Source organism: Sinocyclocheilus rhinocerous, unplaced genomic scaffold, assembly GCF_001515625.1.
Source record: "Sinocyclocheilus rhinocerous isolate Xijiao unplaced genomic scaffold, SAMN03320098_v1.1 scaffold271, whole genome shotgun sequence".
Classification (NCBI taxonomy): domain Eukaryota; kingdom Metazoa; phylum Chordata; class Actinopteri; order Cypriniformes; family Cyprinidae; genus Sinocyclocheilus; species Sinocyclocheilus rhinocerous.
The window spans coordinates 2142127-2164425 of record NW_015657574.1 but is presented as its reverse complement, the minus strand read 5'-3'; the positions used below and the strand labels follow the sequence as shown (position 1 = coordinate 2164425).

The 22299-nt window shown below is 36.1% G+C and overlaps 1 protein-coding gene across 3 annotated transcripts in view; it reads right to left on the bottom strand.

Annotated features, from left to right (window-relative positions):
• LOC107721371 (GDP-mannose 4,6 dehydratase) overlaps positions 1–22299 on the bottom strand; it is a 70604-nt gene that overhangs the window by 12379 nt on the left and 35926 nt on the right. For all 3 annotated transcript variants that reach the window (XM_016529354.1, XM_016529355.1, XM_016529356.1), the window contains one exon: positions 22010–22137. In XM_016529354.1, the coding sequence (XP_016384840.1) occupies positions 22010–22137 (128 nt within the window). The remainder of the gene's footprint in view (positions 1–22009; positions 22138–22299) is intronic.

Here is a 22299-nt window from a genome sequence, read left to right as displayed (position 1 = left end):
CACAGCATTTTGATGGATACAGCTTTGGATTTTAGCACAGCACAAAGTCTAAGCAATCAAACTGTATTTTAAACATCTGTAGGTTAATTAAAAATGACTGTTCTACATCACAAACCACTAAACACCCACTGTGAAGGATAAAGATCGTGTTCAGAGCTGCTCTATTTGATTTAGTCTAGTCTGAAATGTAGAAATTCCCTCAACACACACATGCAGAGATCCAAAATAATTTTTTTGGCATAAGTGAGAACATTTATTAGCCATAAATATGCATTTTTCACTGACCAATAAACTGTTATTTCGCATTATTTTATTAAGTGCAATACATAAACACCCCTGACACACCTGAATGGTTGCAGGCAAGTAAAAATGCCTAATGTATAAATGTTGCGGTTTTATTAAATATTGAAGTCTGTGCAAGCAGAATTTTTTCTTCTGTCTTTGCTATTTTTTTTTTTTTAATTAAGAATATATATTTTGTCCCAATGACAATTGAGTTATTAAACATACTTGTGACAAATAGCTCAAGTCACTGTGTCATTCACAGCTTTTGGTATGTGTCACAAAAACATGAAAACAACAAACTGCAATGCTGTTCCTCATATTTTGTTGAGGAATATTCGCGTATGTGTTGTCACAGAGTTCTGGAGAAGATGAATGTCTGACAGTACATTTTCCCCTGAGGTACAAGCTGTTAGTCGCGGCAGATGTTTTCTTTAGAAGACGCGTGTCACTGACACCAAGCTTCTTACAGTTTGACATAAACCATATAATGTTGCAATTCCTAATAAAAATGTTGCAATTCCTAATAAAAGTACCAGCTTATTGGCAAGTGATACAAAGATTTTACTGTCAGTTGGTGCTGTGAGTGCTAATTCCGGAGTATACACACATAAAATATGTAATAATGACCATGATGACACCAAGTAAGGTCAAAGGTCAAGACAAAGCTTTCTATCTTCACCAATACAGCTTCTAAATGATGAAACCTACATGTAACAGAGGTAACAGTGTGTCTATGTGTGAGAGAGAAAGACTGAAGAGAAAACAAGAGGGACAGACATAAAGGTCAAGTGAAGGGAGGAAATGGTCTGCACCATTCTCTGTTCTTATTTTAGTCACCGCAAACAGCATTCTTGGATTTTTCACTCGTTTGTTTCTCTCTTTCTCACACTGATGGAAAAGTGAAGCACTTTAACTGATTCACTCCCGAAAGCCATATAACTTTCTGGATTTGTCAGCATGGAATTTTGTGAAATGTGAGGTGGTTTAACACCACTGTAAATGTATCCAACAGGAAAAATATTCTGAACTGAAACCCGGCTCATACTGTATCGGTCTTAACATCCCTTGCTTTCCGTCCTTTTCTCTCCATTCCTCCCTCACGCCTCTCTCCAAGGATCATTAGCGCTGTGAGAGACAGCTGAGAGGCCTGCAGCACAACTCCCTTCCCCTTCCTTCCGGTTCACACACACTCTCTTCTGGCGTTATAGGAGGGGTCTGGACGCTCTGAGGCTCTCTGGCCGTTTCAGCCGCAAATGTGCAAACTTTGTGTATAAAAAAGAAAAAGAAAGAAGATGCTTTCATCATTTGTGTACATGGTTCGGTAACTCGTATGTGCTTTTGTCCCACAATATCATACTCCTAGGCCTCTAAGGTCTTCAAATAACTTGTTTTTGCCGGTTCCAAGATGATCGTGCCTCTCTGTTGCGGCCCACGCCTCATAACTTGCCGCCCCATATTAGATCCTCTCCTTCTACTGATGATTTTAAATCCCATTTTAAAGGAACAATTTACACAATTTAAATATTTTCAGTGTTTACTTATACTATAATTGAAACAAAAATTGATCTGCTTGATCTTAATAAATTAGGTCAATAATATTAATTGCTTTATAAATAAATGTGATTTGATCTGACTAGAAAAAGTAACTTATTTAAAAAAAATTTTTTTACATTCTTAAAGGGACAGTTCACCCAAAATGAAACTTGTCATATTTTTTACCACCCTCATGTCATTTCAAACCTGTGAAACATAAAACAAGATATTTTGAAGAATGTTTAAACTGTTTTGCCTATATTCTGAAAGTCTATGAGGTCCAAAGCAACACTGGACCCATCTGACCTTTATTATATGTGGGAAAAATGTATTTTTTGTGTTTGACAGAAGAAAGAAGGTTATACAGGCTTGTTCAGTCCAGCGCCAGGGCTTAGGTCACTTCCCTTCAACACTGGCCAAACACAAAAATGACCATCTGATCCAGGACCTGTGCATGGATCGGTAAACACACGCATACATCTGTTTAAATGATCACTTTAAAGCTTGGTGAAAGGGTCACAGAGGTAGAGCAAAATGTGAGGTTCAAGGGAAGTTTCCTTCTCTGGTGAATCAAGGCGTCTCTGAGCTTTCCAAAAATTACATGTATGCCAGTTTGTTTTGAATCTGTGTCAGTGTTCCTCCTGCCATCCATCCATGCAGGCAAACATAAACTTGGATGAGAGAGAGGTGAGTTTAAAAGAAGGTGAAAGAGAAAAAGGATTAACTGTGATGACATCCTCTTCTCGGCCTCAATGGCTCTTTTGTTTTTATGCATCTGGGCGTGTGTATTTCCCCACAGGCACTTTTGAATGAAGTATCTTGAAATATTCAAATCATCTTAAGTTTTGGAATTATAAATGACGTCATATGCAATCACTGGTCATATGACCATATGCATCCAATCACAAATTTCAAACAAATTTACATAACCTGGGTGGCTAATTTTCCAAGGGGAAATGTTATGAACATTTACGTAATTACACTACCAGTCAATATTCTGAACACTCCTACACATTCTTCATTATTACTGTTTTCACCACAGTAAAAAAAAAAAAAAGGAAAATTGTCAAAACTATGATACAGCACTAATTGAGGTATGAGAATTATGTAGTAAAACCAATTATAATTTTAATCTTCTTCAAAGTAGCCATCCAGTCTAGATGTCATGCATTTAAAGAATGTGCTGTTTTGTAAAGAAATTCATACATACGCAAAATTTGAATGAAAACTAAGCTTTTAGATCAAATAATTTTAAGATCATGAGTAACCAATTTAGCCTATAAAAATATATGCATACTCTTAATATAGTCATAATTGGGACAACAACAAAAAAATGTAAAACTAAAGTTAAAAGCAAGTAAAGAAAAAAGTATTACAAAAAAGTTTAATTTACTTTAATTGTAAAGTAAAAACCAAAGTAAAAACATTAAACAAAACATTTAATAAAAAGTTGACTTGTTTTATTAACTTGTTATATTATTATTCAAAGGAAAACAAAAAACAAACAAACAAAAAAATTCCTCTTATATAAGACGTAACCTTTTGGCTATTTACATTAGATTTAAGTTTGTTACTCTGCAATAAACAAACCTGCAGTTTTCTCTGCAACACTGAATCCAATTCAACCAAACATGCATTTACGATTGCAACACAAAGAAAATTGCCCACACACTCCAGCTCGCTTTATGCCATGTGAAGAATTCCTCACATAAGAACTGTACCAGTCTTTCAGGTAGATCTTGCCCTGTAATAATACAACTATTCATAACTATCCACCGGGAAGGATACACACACACATACATAGCCTGGAACTGACTCTATAGCTCCAGGAGTCATTGGTTTAGAAGGGTTTGCCTGTTTTTAAAAGCCTATTTTTATTTTTGGAGCTGCTGAAAGTTTAAATACTCCCCTCTACCCACCACAACACACACAGACACAGTCTTTTTTTGTATGGAGCACAGAAGTACTCTGTTTAAGGCAGGTGGTTTGAATTAGGCAGAGACAGGCTGTCATATGGTGACACTTGCTCACACACACACTGAACGAGAAAGAGGGTGAGAGTGTGAAAGAGCAGACAAAGAGAGAGAGTTAGCACTGACCACTAAATGACTGAGTGAGAGAGACGATGAGAGTGTGTTTTTGACCGCGGATCACCTGGTTACTTCATTAATGCTATTTTAAATGGATTTTTCCACACAGCTCACGTCACTTGTGCCGGCCAATACAAATGCACAACACTGATACACAGAGTTCACCATTACACACGTCAAAAACATGGCATAGTTCCAGTCAGACCATCTGAGCTGATGCATGACTGGATGTGTTCGATGGTCCATATCAGAACCATATCATCTCCTAAAGCGACATTTCGCCCAAAAAACGTAATTTGTCCCCCCTTCCATCCAAATTTTCATGAATTTAAATAACACAAAATTGGAATAATAAAATAAAATAAAATAAAGCAGTGTTTCCATCCCAAAATTTGGATAAAAATACATGGATGACTAGCAAGGCTTAAGTACTTTTTATTGATACTAGAAATGTGTTCCTTTAACTTTAACTTAATATTAATTATTAGATTTAAAATATATTTGTAATCATATTAACAGTATTTTTATTTTATATAAAACATAGGCAATAATTAATAACTAATATTATATTTAAAAATTTTTCATTGTTAAAATCATTTTATAATAAACATTTTTTTCAATTATTTTATATTTGATCATTGCAAATACCTGCATAAATTTGTTGATTATTAATTATGATTATTTTCATTGTTAACATTATTTTATTTTATATAAAACATTAAATAGTAATCATAATTATTCTTATTAATAATAATTAACAATTAGTAATATACTTTAAAAAAAAAAATTTTCTTTTTATATTAAAAATATTTTTATAATTTTTTTTGCTAATTATTTTTATAAACGTAAAAATTGTGAATTATTTTATGAATAACCTGCTTAAGTATGTCCCGAGATGCATGCTGGGAATCACTGTCCTATAGTAGGTTTGAGTGGGACGCTTTTTTTTTTGAGGCTGAAGGGCCAGACTTAGATCGTCATATCGATCATGAAAATGACTGACCAGTAGAGACAGGAAGAAACTATAATTTAATCTGATGGAAGATAAAAAAAAACGGTTACAGATGCAGTTTATTGACTGGAACTCATATGCATCCAGACAGTGAAACTTGTGTGTGTGCGTGTGTGTGTTTGTGTGAGAGAGAAAGAGAAAGAGAGAGCAGTCAAGATGGTTATCAGGGCCGTTTAGCCCCTCATTGAGAGCAGATTGGTTACAAATTGGAAAATGAGGAACAGGTGTGTGAGCGGGGACACACACTCCCATACACATCCATTAGCAGTGCACACAACTTCTGTGACCACAGAAACTCTGCAAGCGGGAAAACAGAAGAGTTCAACATTGCCTTCTATAAATGTTCGCAATAAACACAGATCATGTCATACACACACACACGTCCTCTCCTGTCTGTTTCACAGGTGGCTTCATTTTGTGTGGTCATATAAAAGTGAAAGGTCAAGCTGTAACACTGTTGGGAATTTTCTCACACATTAGGACTCTTTTAATTGTATTTGTGTGTGTGTGCGAGACAGATAGAATGAACATTTATGTGGCCAAGACTTCTGCCCAATGAGCACTCTGTGTGTGAGAATGTGTGTGAGACAGCGTGATGACAGTTGTATTTGTGGAGGCATGTCGTGTTGGCGAATCTTACTGCTGATGCTTTCCCCAGGTGAGGTTTTACTGCCTGGAGTACAATGAACAAAGAGAGGTGTGTGTATGTGTATCACTTCTTTTCTTGCCTGTCTTAGCACCGTCACAAAGACAGACAGAAGGATCTGCCTTCACTTGGTCAGAGGTGCAGAAAAATCAGTCCCGCAGGATAGAGGTCTCTGTAAATGCGGATTAAAAAAGCAGTGAAGCAAAAGATTTGAAATCTGATATGAACCAAGAAAATATCTCAAAACAAGGAAGGAAAGAGCAAAAATAAAGTCAGAATTACAGATAGGTCAGGATGGTCAACTAGTTGTCCACTAAGAAACAAGTCAATTAATGAGAAAGATTTCTTTAAATTGTTTTAAATGGGAATTTAGAGACACATCTTATCAAAGAAAATTTTAGCATACTGTGCAAAATTTTAATAAAAAAAATGGACATCAAATTTCAAGACAATTTAATTGTCACATCTAGTCAGAATGTTGTATTTTTCCTATAAAGCATATACATATATATATATATATATATATATATATACACACATACACACACACACACACATAGTTAAGAGTTATTATATCCACTGAAGGAAAAAAGTAAACAACAATACAGTAAGGAAAGATTGTAATGCTTCCCCTATGTGTACATTTTCCTTAAATTTCTGTAATTTTTGCCTTACAAGATAAAACTTCCTCCTATCTAGTGCTATCAGTGAAGCTAGATCCAACCGATCTGATGATTATTATGATGTGGAAGTTTGTGTAATGAATCAGTAAATTTGCAAGCTGGCATGTGTCTATATCAGGCTAAATGAATGCAAGGTGGTGAGTGTGTGGCCATTAAACTCTGTAATCTTTTTAAAAGGCACAATTAAACCGTTCATCTAAACATACACGTACAGACAGTACAATCATCTCACTTTACCAACAATCAGGCTTAAACAAACATTGGCACACATCCACAAGACCGAACCTCTAATCTACAGATTAGCGGCGATATTCACAACACAAAGGAAGCCCTCTAAAGGAAATAAGAGGAGAGAATGAAAGGTGTTGGTTTCAGGTGTTTATGCAGGTAGAGAAGAAGCCAGTTCCTGCCGCATGTTTGAAACAGACTCATAAAAGAGGCCAAAACACGTCACCAACCAATAAACTGTCAAATTCTTGGTCTGAAGAATAAGGAAGAGAGGACAAAAGCCTCGTCAGTGTTTTGCGCTTGGCCCGAGGTGCTGGCAGCGGTGGAGGTATGTACAGAATGTGCTGTTTTGATAACTGTTAAAGATCAGCACTGCCTGAACCTCGGATACCTGTTTGTTTAATTCGGCTTCAATCTGCAGCGGTTCTGTTCTAGATCTGATTTCATTTGAGGAAGATGGGTGGAGTTAGACACCTGATCTGGGATGGGTTAACCTCTTGTCAGTCTATTTCAAATATACAGCTTAAAACCTAATTAAAACCTTATTAGCCTGGGAAAAGAACGGCACAACTAAAATAAGTTGTGCGCGCACAAGTATGGCTGCTCCTCTGGACTCCTGCAGACTCCAATGAAATCGGAGAACTAAAAAGAAACAAAACAAACCGTAAGAAAGAGCTCTTCTCTGGAGGTGTTTTCGTAAAATATGCTGACAATTCCCAGGGTCGCTCGGACCACCTCTGAGATCGTCATGTGTGTATTAAAAAGTGTTTAAGAGTGAAAGTGAGTCATCAGGGAAATTCGTGGTGTGTTTATGTGAACGTAGCGGCTTAATGCGCGTGTGTTTGTGGACCACAAGGAACATATTTCACTCTAATGCATAATTTTGTCAGATTCAGCATTTTTAAAAAGTCTTTTCAAAAATTATGACAGACATTAATGAAACAAGCATGTGTGTGTGGGTTTGATGGCATCTGACCATTTAAACAAAATGGACATTATCAAAGAGAATCGGCTGTTAACCATTACCACAGATAATCATCAGTGTCAAACACACCGCTTTACAAAGCACCTCAAGGTTATTCCTCAAAATGTGTGTGTGTGAGTGATGAGAATAAACTAGAAAAATGACAAAAAGAGTTGCACTGATATAGAAATTTTCAGATACAACTGATTATTTGTTTTTATATTAAGGTCAAAAACAAAAAGAATGTCTAGTATTTATTTTGCCATTCAGATCCCATAAAATTGCGCTTCAAAATAAAATCAGGAATTAAAACCTTATAATTTTAAGAAAATATGGAAAATATGGATCTTTTATTGTTTGGGGAAAAAAGCATATGCTTGAATGGGTATGAAGATGATAATGGTAATACAATTGTGATAATAGGTAATAACTATTGATATTGGATACCGATATATATTGTGTATCCTTAATGAATACCCATTTGTGATAATGTGAATGTATGTGAACTATGAGCTTGTGTGTCAGGAATGCTGGGTAAAATTTGACCCTCCACTTTTATATCGCTGTTGGTCATGGAAAGCTGGGATTCAGTTATTCTATATTCCCTGTGTGTGCATATGTGGATGTGTATCTCAGAAGCTCATGTATGCCTAATAAAATTCAATATTCATTTTTTTTAGATCGCAACATAAAAGAAATGATTTTATCTTCGCTTTCATTGAAAACATTTCTAAAGTCACCCGGTAATACAACAAGACATGTTTGTTTAAAAAGGCTGCCAAAAAAGTACAAACTACATGAACCTTCCAGCTTTGGTTTGAAACTCTGATTTAAGATTTTTTTTTGAAAATAGTTGTTAATGCCAAATAACCATTAGAATTCCTAAACAGAGGAAGTTTGGTTACAGCGCTGAAAGTCTGTTGCCGAAATGTTCTGACATTGCGGAGCCATTTAAACTCACATTCCTGCAAAGGAAATACCATATCTACCAACACAAACACACACAGACAGACCCACCACTCTCTATTCACCTAGTGAGACAAACACATTCAATGAAATATCCAACCTCATGAACGTACAGCGACATACATGTGCGCACAAAAACGCACAGACTTCAGTTAGAAATATATGAAGTTATAATGAAATAAATTTTTTTTCATATTGGATTTGAAGGCCCTGAAATCAGAATCATATGTTACAATTTCAGCAAGACAGACTGTGATATGTTCAACCTGTAGGGAGGTGTGTGGGTCAGTAGTCAGACATGTGTGTGTGTGTGTGTGTGTGGAGGGTAGGAGGAGAAATACCAGACTGTATGCATAGTAGAGGCTATAGATCACGAGCGTGATGGTGTGTGTGATTCTTCAACACCTGTACTGCATAAATTCTGAGCTACGGCAGCAGTACAACACAATTCTACTAACATAGAGTGAGAGTCAGCTACTGTAAAGATTATAACCAGACCTAGCTGTGTGTGTGTGTGTGTGTGTGTGTGTGTGTGTATAGAGTGCGCTCAAGCTTCCTGCACACCCCACATGGTTTGTGTGATCAGGTTTGGAGAAACTAATGATAACAAACATGCAATAAATCCACAAAAGATATTGATTTTATGCAATAAAAAAAAGCCCAAAGTGTATATTTGCAAATAATGTTGGCAATTAAATAAATAAAATATCTGCTAATTTTCTGGAAAAAGATCACAAGACAAAAATGGATATGTAGGGGAGAGTGGGGTAAGATGTGTCAAAGGCTATCACCCACTTAATCTGGTAAATTGTGTATATTTTGTGTCATGTGATTACATATTTAAAAAGTGGCCATCATATACAGCTGCCTGTGATTAATAAAACTGCATTTGCAAAGTAAATATTCTACATGGCAAGTAAAAATAATTTTCTGTCAATGCAAATGTAATCAGGTCTAAAAATATATATCATGCATGTTGAAAATGTATAAATCATTTAAAGATAAGCCACAAAATAATAACCCCCCCCCAATAATAAACTGTTTTTGTGGGGTAAAGTGTGTCAGATGGCAGTGGCTCAAGTAATATTTATACTGAGCTTCGACTCCAAATGCAGAAAATACTATTAAAAATACTATTACTAATAAAAAAACATTATTACAAACTGATAAAAAAAAAGTTTCACTACATTGAAATTCTAAATATGAAAACTTCTACCTGGTTGGTTTATAAAAATATGAATTAACTGCAAGCAAAATTTTGGAAAGGAGATTATGATTTTTTAAAATTAAATTGGCTTTATCTTCATATTTATCCCATGACACGACACTGCTTACCCCTCACAAGGGACAGGTTGTGTGACTCGACTTTAGAGAAATTATATATTATATGGCCCTATGTTATAAGCTTTCTTCAAATTTCAGTTGAAAGCAGACATCCTGAACTATAATTAGCTATGCAAGTTTTGCCTCTTCCTTCTTCTTGCCTAGAGAACAGCTTAAGTGAAATGTGGCTTAGCTTACCCCACTCCCCCATAGCTCATATATATACACACACACTCACGAAGATATCTAGATAACACATTCACACAAACACTTACACTCTTGTTCTAAATTACCTCTCCTCCTTCTAAAAGCCAGCACTTCCTGTAGAGACAGGAAGCACTCACTCAGTCAAGCAGCCAGTCTCTACTGATTTCCTGAGATTTAAACAGAGGGACCATTCAGGCCATTTACACAAATGTTAGCATTCTCTCACTCCCTCGCTCCCTCTCTCTATCACACACACTTCTACACAATAATGAAGTGTATTGGCGTGACAACACTCCTGTCAAACTGTGATTCAATAACTACTTTATCTTCCTCCAGAAGAGGGACATATTATTCAACATCCCAACAAACCTACAGAAAAACAACATTCTATTTCCCTCATGTCATATCTGATAATGTCCAGATTATGTATGTGTATGAGAGTATTCATATCGCATTAACGTAATTTTTGGCAGTTCAAATATAATATGATATGATGTTAAATCAATATGGCAAGGATTATGAGAGAGAAATACAGAGTGTGGCTGACTGTAAAGCTCCAAACTATGAAAATGTTTAATTGTGTAATAAAATAGGGGTTCTTTAACCTGCTCTGTAGGTGAATTTACAAGTAATCGAGGATCCTGCCACCCACTGAAGTGCACACCCACGTCCCCACACCCACCGGTCAGGTTTAATGGGCAGAGCAGTGTTTGACCTTTCACCCCTAAACCCTAAAGCAGAAACTTTGACCATTAAACAGTCCCTCCAAGCCTATTATCCAATCAAATGCATCAGCGCGCACATATGGATACTGCATGAGTGTGTGTGTGTGTAACGTAAGAGTGCAGAGATGATTAATGCGGGGGGTGCATGGCAGACTGCAGTGTCATTAAGATGTTTAAATGTGACATGAAATAGTGCTCTAGTTTCACTGGCTCAACCAGACCCTTCAAACTACTGTGTATCATGGCCAGTGTGTGTGTGGATGAACTGCTTTTCATTCAGTGTCTGTGTGTGTGTGTGTGTGTGTGTGTGTGTGTGCGCACATGTGCACTGGTAAATAAAAAAAAGACAAAAATGTTATAAAATTATACAAAGACAAAAAAAGACAAAAAAAAAAACAAATAGACAGAGCAGGGTGATTGATTACATGTAATCTGGATTACGTCATCAGATTCCAAAAATCCAAGTACTTGTAATTACAGTATAATACATTTTATAATACTCATAATCAGATTACAGTTACGTTTTTATGGATTAACATGATTACATATTCACACAATGGCAGTGAATTATTCAAAATTTATTGATTCTGCCTAATTCTTCTTTTACATTTTCCTCTCTAAAAATCCTGCTGTGCGTCATACCATTTAGCGTTAACTATGTTCACAAATGTTGTGTAAATAAATTTACAAACCAAGCTTCTGAATTTAGGGGGAAAACACCCCTTATGCAATTAGACCATGTATGAAACAAATAAGTGTGCAAGTTACTATCTCTGAGGAAGTAAATATTTCAATAAGAACACATTCACATGTTTACAGTTCGATGTCACTGAATGGTCATATTGACATGCAGGTAAACACGTTTTTAGTGCTCAAGTGTTTAAATCATTTATTTCACATTTTTATAATTATTAGCTTTTTATCAACTCTCAGTTCCTACATTAAGCCCGGTTTTGGAAACACTTTTTATTTTATGATGTTGATGTCAAAAAATGGAATATATTTTCTTTCTCTTTGCTTTTTTTATATCAACATGGTACATGTAATGGTAAGTTAAAAAAAAGTAATCTAAAAAGTAGTCAGAATACATTACCTAAAATAAGTAACCTGGATTACATTAACTACATTTTTCATTATGTAATCTGTAAAGGACTACAATTTGTAAGTAATCTACGCTCTATAGATCGATAGATAGATATACAGAATTACATGAAAAAAAAAGATTGAGAGACAAACAGACAAACGTCTAGACATACGTATGTGAATAGAGAGATGAGACAGATAGATGGACAAACAGATAGAACTACATGGACAAATTGATAGAGAGAACAGAAACAGCTAGGCAGACAAATGAATAGAGAGATACACATACATACAGACAGACAGACAGACAGATAGATCAAAGGACAGAGAGAAAGCTAAACAAATATATAGATGGACAGACAGACAGATGTGCAGAAGTGTGTGTGCATGCATGATTGAATGCGGAGGTTCAGGGGTCTGCATGAAGCTCAGAGTGGGTCCTGTTTCTCCGGGTAGGGCCATATTTGTTATTTCTATTATTTAAGACAAATGTAAACGGCAAGAGACAAACAGTGGTGCACCTGTGAAATGTGGCCTCAGGGAAACACATGGCTCTTCAACTATTTCCTGGCCCTAAGGGAGGGGCAAAGCAGAACCAGATGAGGAGGTGACTGGATCGGCCAGGTCAGATCGGGTTGGATAAGGAACGTACGTGTGTGAATGTGTGTTTGTGTGCATGCACATATAGTAAGGCTATCGTGTTCACTTCCCAAGCAACTTCACGAGGACTATTGAACCCAGACGTGCAACAAACTCCTAACAATCTATACGCACACACAAAGGTGACGAAAGATGACGGGGTCCTGAAAGCATCATTTAAAACATGTCAGTTAAGTGTGTGAGATGCTCCATTAGATACAGCGGGTGAGAAGGTAAGAAAACTCATTAAGTCACTTATCACCTCCTTACATATACACACGGGCACTCAAAGGATGACCAGTTACATTAGCCTGTGATTACCGAAGGGATGCTTTTGAATTCTCGAGGCGGGCACACTGACAGACATACAGCAGAGCAATGATATTACCCACATGTCTAAACACATTTGCGCACAAACACGTTTACACACACACACACAAACGCAAATACACACACAGCATGCCGAGGCTCCACAAATCTCCCTCCTCCTACATGACACTATAGTTTGATGACCGCCTGTGTCCGTCACACCATCAGATTTTTGGATAAATAGCTAACGTGGTCACGTATTGCTATGGAAAGTCTATTCTTTGCTAAAGCCAGCGCCTGTCATCACAAAGATTACCACAGCTGACTGATGACCCAACAGCAGACTGTGTAAATGTGGACAGCACATACACACTCTCAAAGGAGAAAGCTGAGCTCTCCTGTTTCGGTGAGTGTGGGCTGATCGGCAGGAGCTACTACAGGATTTATTACATACTAAATTTGTTCACCAGATTATAGAAATTACACACATGCACACAGCTCTGAGTAACATACATGTTTGTTTTGGTATTTTTTTGTAATGTAATGTAATATAATATAATATAATATATTATATATTATATATACTGCTAATTCTGCATTTAATTTGATTAATAAAAAAACAGTAATAATAAGTAATATTCTGAAATATTTTTACAATTTAAAATAACTTTACTATTTTCATATATGTTCAAATGTAATTTACTGATTTGATGACAGCTGAATATTTAGCAGCTATTACAGTCTTCAGTGTCACATGATCCTACAGAAATCATTCTAATATGTTGATTTGGTGCTATTTTCAATTTTGAAAGCAGTTGTGCTGCTTAATTATTTTTGAGGAAACCGTGATGCATTTTTTTCAAGAAACTTTGATACTAATCATGATACTATGGATACTAATCAAGATACTAATACAAGATACTTCAACATACTAATTAGAAAGTTCAAAAGAACAGGATTTATTTGAAAGAGAAAACATTTGCAACATTATATGTCTTTACTGTAACTTTTGAACAATTTAATGCATCCTTGCAAACTTAAAATATTATTTTATTATATTATTATTATTTATTTTTTTAAACTTACTGACAAAACTTTTGAATGGTAGACTATATTACTCATTGTTTATAAAGAAAGTAGTATTAATAAATACTACTTTATGAACTAATTTCATATACTATTTTTAAAAAGTAGTATGTAGTATACACTACATATACGCAGTATACACACACACTATGTTCCTTAAGTGTTTCCGAAATGATGTGTTACAGTGGTACACTGTTCTCTGCATACAGATGCCATTTGGCAAACGGTCTCTTTCTCTTGACCACAGACACACACAGGATCTCTCTTCTGTGTCACTTCTTCCCCAGTCTTTTTAAAGCAAAACTCAGCAAGAGTGACTTAGGGCAGCATATGTCACATGGACACACATACAAACTAACAACCGTTGTTTTTACTGGCAAACCCCAACATTACAAAAGAAAAGTGCCTGTGCGCACTAATAATTTTCCACCCAATAATGTACAGCATAAATGGTCTTTCCTGCTTATTAATAATTCATGACAGATATAAAAAAAGTGTGCGCACGTGTGACTCTGGATAAATAAATCATAAAACAGATGTGACAGATACAGAAACATCTGTCAGCTTTACAGGACAAAACCGAAGACAGAAGCAAAAAAAAAGAGAGTCAGAAAGAGAGAGAGAGACAGAAAGCAAATATGAATTATTTATGAGTGGAATAACATGACAGATGTGGGATATTTTCATTTCCAGTAAGTAAATGCAACTCACAAACACACACACACACATTTACACACCAGAACTTTGCATCACTTCAAACGGTGCTTCCTCTCACGCTCTAATGGACAAACAAGGTCTGTCTTGAGTCTCGAGTCTCACACACACAAACACACACTCACACCTGCACTGCTGTGGGACTCGATTTATTTAAACTCGATTTGTTTCAAGTCACTTTTTTGTCATTTAAATGTATAATTCCCTTGACAATGATACGGGAACACAGTATGAACATGACTGTCATCGGCGCTAACCAAAACCCCAAGAATACAGACTTCACAAATATGAAGAAATTATTTTAAAACTCATGTACAGACTTAAGAGATGTCATGCCAAACATCTATGACTTTGTGTTTCTTTCCATTCAATGAAAGCCAATGGGGTCCAAAACAACAGCATTAGTACCCACTAACTTTCATTGTATAGACAAAAGACAAAATGTCTTCTTTTCTGCTCCACAGAAGAACAAGGGTTTGAAAACAACGACAGAATTTAGTTTTTGGTTAAAACAGCCCTTTAACTGTAGTCACAGCAGTGTGTATTATTACAATCTGCCGTTAGAGCAAAAACTGTATAACTTTGTTTAAACAGCGAACACAAAGCAAACACACAGAAAGTTTAACACAGCTTTTTTGTGAGGATTAACGTTGCGGTAATGTTGTGTTACGGTTATACCCGGCCGTGTGGAAAACTGGTGTGCTAACATTGAGGAAAGTGGGAAAATGTGGGCTGTTGCAAACCATGGTACACAGTCATGAATGGCATGAATGGCCCAACACACACACGCACACCCCTCGTTACTTTCTGTGGCGAGTCAACAGAGGGTTAGATTTACTTATTTGGTCTCGATGTTGCAAAAGACAAAAACTCGGGCGCTTAATATAGAAGCTGTCAGGGGAAATATGTGACTCCACTGAATGATGGAGTGTGAATAAATATGCAAGTGTGTGAGTGTCTCCACTGTAATGACAGACTTTGGCTGCTGACTACACAAGAGAAGAATGAAACGGACAGAAAATGGAGCGACATAGGAGGTCTGTAACTCAGTGAGAAAAGACAAGGTGAGAGGTGACGGAGGGGTCAGCCAGGTCTGGGATGGAGAGCGTGTGGGTGTGACTCCACGCTAAGAGAAAACAGACGTTAGCTGAGGGAGCCTGATATTACAGCAGCATTACGGACGTGGCGAGTCTTCATATCTATTCCAGAGAATGAGCAGACCGCAGACCATTAGACTGGATACGTCCCTGGAGCCATTAATTCCAAAAGTAAGTAGAAAGAGAGCAAAAGTAGAAAGAGAGACACAAGTTTTGTTCCAAAACCTAGTGAGCTGTCTCTCTGCCCACCGCCTACGTAGGCAGCATTCTAACTGTAATGGAACCTCAGAAATGACCGATTTGGAACGCTCTGCATGGGCAGAAGGGCAGTACACAAATAGCACTCTGCACAGGACACTAGACTTATAATTAAGAGTTTGACGTTAGCATGTTGCTAAACTAATTATGAAATAGATAAACAATGATAAACAACAAAAACAAATATTGCATTTTAAATTTCACTTACATTTGACAATTTTATTGCATATACACTAGAATTCAAAAGTCTTGGGTCATTAAGAAATTGTTTTATTTTTTTGAAGAAATTAATACTTTTATTTGGCAAAGATGCATTAAATTGATCAAAAGTGAGAAAAAATGCTTTTATAATTGCTTTTTTATTTCAAATAAATGTTGTTCTGTTAAATTTTCTATTCAAATAATCCTAAAAAATAATGCATTATGGTTTCCAGAAACATATTAAGAAGCACAACCGTTTTTAACTGTGCATAAGAAATGTTTCTTGAGCAGCAAATCAGCATATTAGAATGATTTCTGAAGGATCATGTGACACTGAAGACTGGAGTAATGGTTGCTGAAAATTCAGCTTTGCAAACACAGGAATTAATTGATCAAATAAATGCAGCCATGGTGAACATAAAAGAAAAAAAAACATAAAAAAAAACTTACCTTAATATTTAATTAATTTTTGAACTGAACTTGTCACAATGCATTCTGAGATTGCATTCTTTTAAAAAAAAATTTGCTGATATTCTCATGTCAAGAATCAGTCAAGATGTCAATGACAATGTCTTGGCAATATGACAATATTCTAATGTCAAGAATCATTGTTTTTCACATTAATATTTATGGGGGGAAAAAGTACTAAAGTCTAATACAGATAAAAGTGCGAGTAAAAAATATAATATATCAGAGTTTTGAATTACTAACAATTACACTAAACATTTTTCATGGCCTCGTTCTCATGATATAATATCCATCCCTGTTGTTTCCTGCCCTTAAATGTGATGCCACCTTTAGAATTTGAACAAAAATCAGTGTCTTAGGACGAATCATGTTTAAGAAGCCGACCTTTTGTAACAGCCTTCGAGTCGGGAACATGCCTAAGTTGCCTTAAAATGCTGCTTCTGTAGTTAGCTCACTAGGTTTTGGAACAAAGCCACTAAAAAGATAAAAACACCCTGATAGACTGAATGCATACGAGCAACAGAAAGCCAAAGAGAGAAGAGCTTCTTAACTCGCTGAGACTGTATTGGCATGTTCATTTTCTGCACTGCACTGCCAAAACACAGGCATGATAACAGAACAATGTGATAAAATTCATCTCTTTCATCCACTTTCTAAGATTCTCCTCCACTCAATAATTCTTTTCCTCCCTTTCTTATCTCCCCTCGCCCTCATTATCTTCAGCTCAGTGAGAGGCTGAAAGTTGAGGATTCTGGTTACAGAGGGCATGTGAAGAGAGGGGAGAAAAAAGGGAGAGAACGAAATGAGAGCATCTGCTTTCATCCTCAACACAGCGGGGAAGTGCTCAGCCATGTCAATCACACAGACAGCCAGCTGCCACACACACACACACACACACACACGCGCATGTCTTACAGTGGAATAAACCCACATTCATCATCACAAAGCCACTGTCTCACACACATCGAGGAGTCTAATAGTTGCTCACAGACACGTATGACCTTGTCTCTGCACAGAGAGCTTTACACAAGTTCAGGAATGCCCTGTGTTAAATGCTCTGCTAAATCAACCTTAAAATCAGCCCTTTCCCTAGATCACCTTACATATTGTGGGTGTGTGTACGTGTGTGTATCTGTGTGTTAGCAGGTTTTAAAACTTGCAGTCCAAGTTCTCCCACATGAAATGAGGGAATGACCGTGCACACGCACACATGCGCACACACACACACAAACACACATTAAGGTGGTCTCAGCTTGCAGCTGTGTTTATTTATTCTGCTGGATGCTGGCCACTGGAGTTTAAGGCCCCCACCCCAAAAAAACACACACACACACAAAACCAGCCACTTCATACCAAATACCCCTCAAGAGCACCAAATCCTACCAACCCCTACAACACCCACCGCCTATCACAAAACATACCCGACTCACAGACATTAGAGCATTTGCTACTGGACTTTGGTTTTACTATTAAAATTAAACTATACTAATAATTACTATATATTTTTTTCTGGTAATAATACAAATAATAATGATAATAACAATACATATAAAACAAAGTATTACTAATTATAATATACAAATTTCCAACATTATTACAGTACATCTGTTGCTGATATGTTTCTTTAACTACACATTTTCATAGTCAGTAATGGACAGTTTTAATTACTCTAATCTTATAAGTAACATTTTTAACAAACTACAGTAATGATTGTCAGTCTATTTTGAGTCAGACATTATAACTATTATATATAACAGTTCAATCGGTCAACAAGCAAGTGAATAGCTAAGACTGATTCAGTCAGTAAGCAAACTGAACAATTCAATCAAGATTTAGACAGATGATGCCTGAATTAAATTTTTTATGACTCACATGAGTATACACACACACACACACACACACACACACACACATATATTATGTGTCTAATTCTAAAAAAGGCTGCATTTATTTAAATAAAAATGACTTTAATATAATAAAAAATATTATAATATATATTAAAATGTATTCCTGTGATGCCGAAGTTGATACATATTTTTCAATGTTCCTTAATTTAGAGGCAGTTCAAAATAACAGCATTTATTGAAATAGAAATGTAGCAATATTATTACATTTGCAAGTAAGTATGTATGTGTGTGTGTGTTTGTGTGGCCCAGGAAAATTGTGGGGACCAAATGTTCACATTTTTTGGTCCTAATGAGGAAAACGGATTAGAAATCACACTAAATGATATATATATATTTTTTTTTTTGGAAATGTAAAAATGTACAATGATTTCCTTATAGGTTTAGGGGACAGAATTTACAGTTTGTACAAATCATTATTTTTATGGAAAGTCCCCATAACATTAAAACCCAAAGATTGTGCGTGTGCTACAAAATGAGAAAGTCCTATTGGTCGAAAAGTTCCAGCTGGTTTCCCAGTCTCCTCTGAAAACAATCTTTTTGGAAAATCCTATGCAGTCTTCACACAAAGCATTACGGCCATGAAATAAGAGTCTCTCGCAGTGATGGGTCATTGCAGGTATAGTTGGTCACTGAGCTAATGAGTGATTTGATTGGCCGTCGGGTTCTCATAAAGACCAGCATGATTCATCTCCAAGCTCTCTTTAAGTAAGCGATTGGTCAGCGGTGCGGATGGATGCGTGAGGTGAGAACGAGGACAAAATCATTTTGTTGCTGGAGAAACAAAGCGATCTGAGGTGAAATCATCTAAAACATAACAAAAACATCAGCAACCTCTAAGACCCCATTGAGAGACCCCATCAGCTCAGCCTGTGTGTTTTCACAGGAATCTTTGAACTTCACTTCATTTGCGCCCTGATTTAATGTATGTTTTTAGTGGAGGCCTGAAAGTCTGAATTCCATAAAACTGTAAAGCTTCAAGTTTCAAACAGCTTATTAAGTCATACAAACAGCGAACCAATTAAAACTGTGCGCGGGTTCAAGAGTTTACACAAACATACAGTGTTGTTCTCCCACTGCCAGTGCCTCGACGACATGGAGTCGTATCTGTACGCTTATAACTAAAAAAGCACAGACATGCATAGAAAAGGCTTTGATCTCACATAAAATACCGTTCAAAAGTTTGAGCTGTTATTAATGTTTTTGAAAGAAGTCTTTTATGCTCAGCAAGGCTGCATTTATTTGATCAAAAATACAGTAAAAACAGTAATACTCTGAAATATTATTATAATGTAAATTAGCTGTTGATAAAAACGGTTGAGCTGCTAAATATTTTTGTGAAAAAAAGTAATACATTTTTTTCAGGATTCAACAGAAAGTTCAAAAGAACAGGAAACATTTGAAATGTCTTTACTGTAACTTTTGATCGATTTAATGCATTATTGCTAAATAGTACTGCATACACACGAGTTAAAATGCTATACAAGTTAAAACAGTAATAGTGACTGATGGCACTTGACTGGAATAGCGTGTGGAGGAATCGTGGAGTTGAGGCCTTCAAGAGGTGCAGGACAGAAATCAACAGTGCGAACAAAAGATGATTGACACACTGTCTGTCTGGAAAAATGTAAACCTATGGATCAGACAAAGGATTTTTACATTTTTGTACTTTGCCTGGAGGTAAAATACATGGAGTAGAATACATGGACTGTTTCTGTAGCGAACCGCACTGATCTACTCCATCTCCACACACACGCACAACTCTCACAAATATACACACGCTCACAGCTTTGGTCCCATTTCCCGAAATCTGCCCCAGTCCTGAGCCACATAAACCTGGCTGCATGATTCAGCCGCCTGGAATACCAGCATTCCCACAGGAAACCTGGAGCAGCTCACACATGCATGCACACACACACACACACACACTCACAAAGCTAAAGCTCCAACTCTGGCAAAAACCTAAAGGAACACAGGTCTCTCTAATCCAGGATAAACACGACAGCACGGCTGTGCACTCAGAGGGTAATTACAAGCAAATTGAAAAGAAAGTGCAAGGTCAAAATACACATATTACATATGGCAGACCAAACTGAATATATAGTTATAAATAGTTCTTGTAATAGTTGTAAATGAGAACATAGAATTTTATCCTCAGGCAAACTGATGAACAAACTTGTTTCTATATTTCATTTAAACAGTAGGCATGCTTTTATCATTACTTAAATTTTGTAAGATATATACAAAATTCCTTGACAGCTGTGCAAATCATAGTCTCCAAAACTCTCACAGCTTGAATTTAAAATGTTTTTGAAAGACGACTCTTTGGCTCACCAAAAAAGTAAAACTGCAATATTGTGAAATATTATTACAATTTAAAATAACTGGTTTTGAATTCAATATATTTTTTTAATGTAATTTATTCCTATGATGGCAAAGCTGAATTTTCAAATCTTCAGTGTCACATGATCCTTCAGAAATCATGATAATATGATTGAGAAACATTTATTTTCACAATCGAATACCAATTAAGTTGCTTTGGGATCCTTTTTGGACTTGATTTTATAGGTGAAACTAATTTTAGATGACAACAGCATAAACAGACAGCAATAGCAGAAGTGCAGTTGCAAACTGCTACTGCACTAGAGAGAAATAATAATTTGTCAATAGGATGCTGATGATTTCATGCACCGTTGCTCTCATTCTGGAGTTCAGTTTATCAGGAACTTTGGGATCTTCATCATAGCCAGCTGGCTGACACGTTGACATGTTTATGGAGCAATAACATGTGACCATTGGATCCCTTTCTTAAAAAAATATCAACAGAAGACACCGGAATTGATGTACACTTTGTATCTATCATTACCACAAATAGCAATGCTTGCAAAAACTAATAACTAAGAACGCATACACACCATTAAACAGGAATGCACATTGCATCAACAGTAACAAAAAAATAAACAGAACGAGAAAGAAATTATGCAATCCAGCAGCCCCGATGCAATGAATTCTCATACGCAACTATGCTTTTTAAAGTAGGGCAAGTCAACAACAACAACAAAAAACTACCTCATATTTTGAATAATTGTGTTGCAATGCAACTAATACAAAGCATGTGCACTGTTTTCATACAACATGGATAATTTTATTGAGATTTTCAGGGTTTATCAGATTTTACATATAGTCATTACTAATTATAATATGAATGAATAAAAACAATAATTAAATGTATGTAATAAAGATTTTATATATATATATATATATATATATACATACATAAATATATATACACATATATATTTATTTTTAATTCAAACTAATGCTAAAAGAGTATGTTGATCATCAATATTAAGTTAAAATAATTGATTAGTTTAAATTAAAGTGATTCTAAACCAGCTTTGGTGTAGATGTTTCAGAGTTCTGAAAGTGGCCTGACATTTCAAAACAAAATACAGGGCTGAAATTTCAATGTAGCGTTCATAGAGACAACGTTGCAATGGGTTGGTACACCATGTACCATAGAAGAAAACAGTGTATGTGTATATGTACGTCCTCAACAGAACTGAATGTGTGAGTGTGTTTAAGTACCTCCACATAATCTTTGGCATGGCCCCAGTCTCTCTTGGAGTCTAGATTGCCCAGACTGAAGCACTGCAACTGCCCAAGATGGATCTTCGCCACAGAGCGACTGATCTTCCTAGTTACAAAATTCGAACCTGGAAAAACATGTACACACAGATTTGAAAAATTAGTATGAAGCATTAATTCTGCCTTGTCATTCTTTTTCACTCATTTTTTTTCATGCTTTATTCTTTTCTTGTACCTGTCCATTTCATTAATTTTTGATCCCACTCCCCCCCCCCATACACATGTCAGTG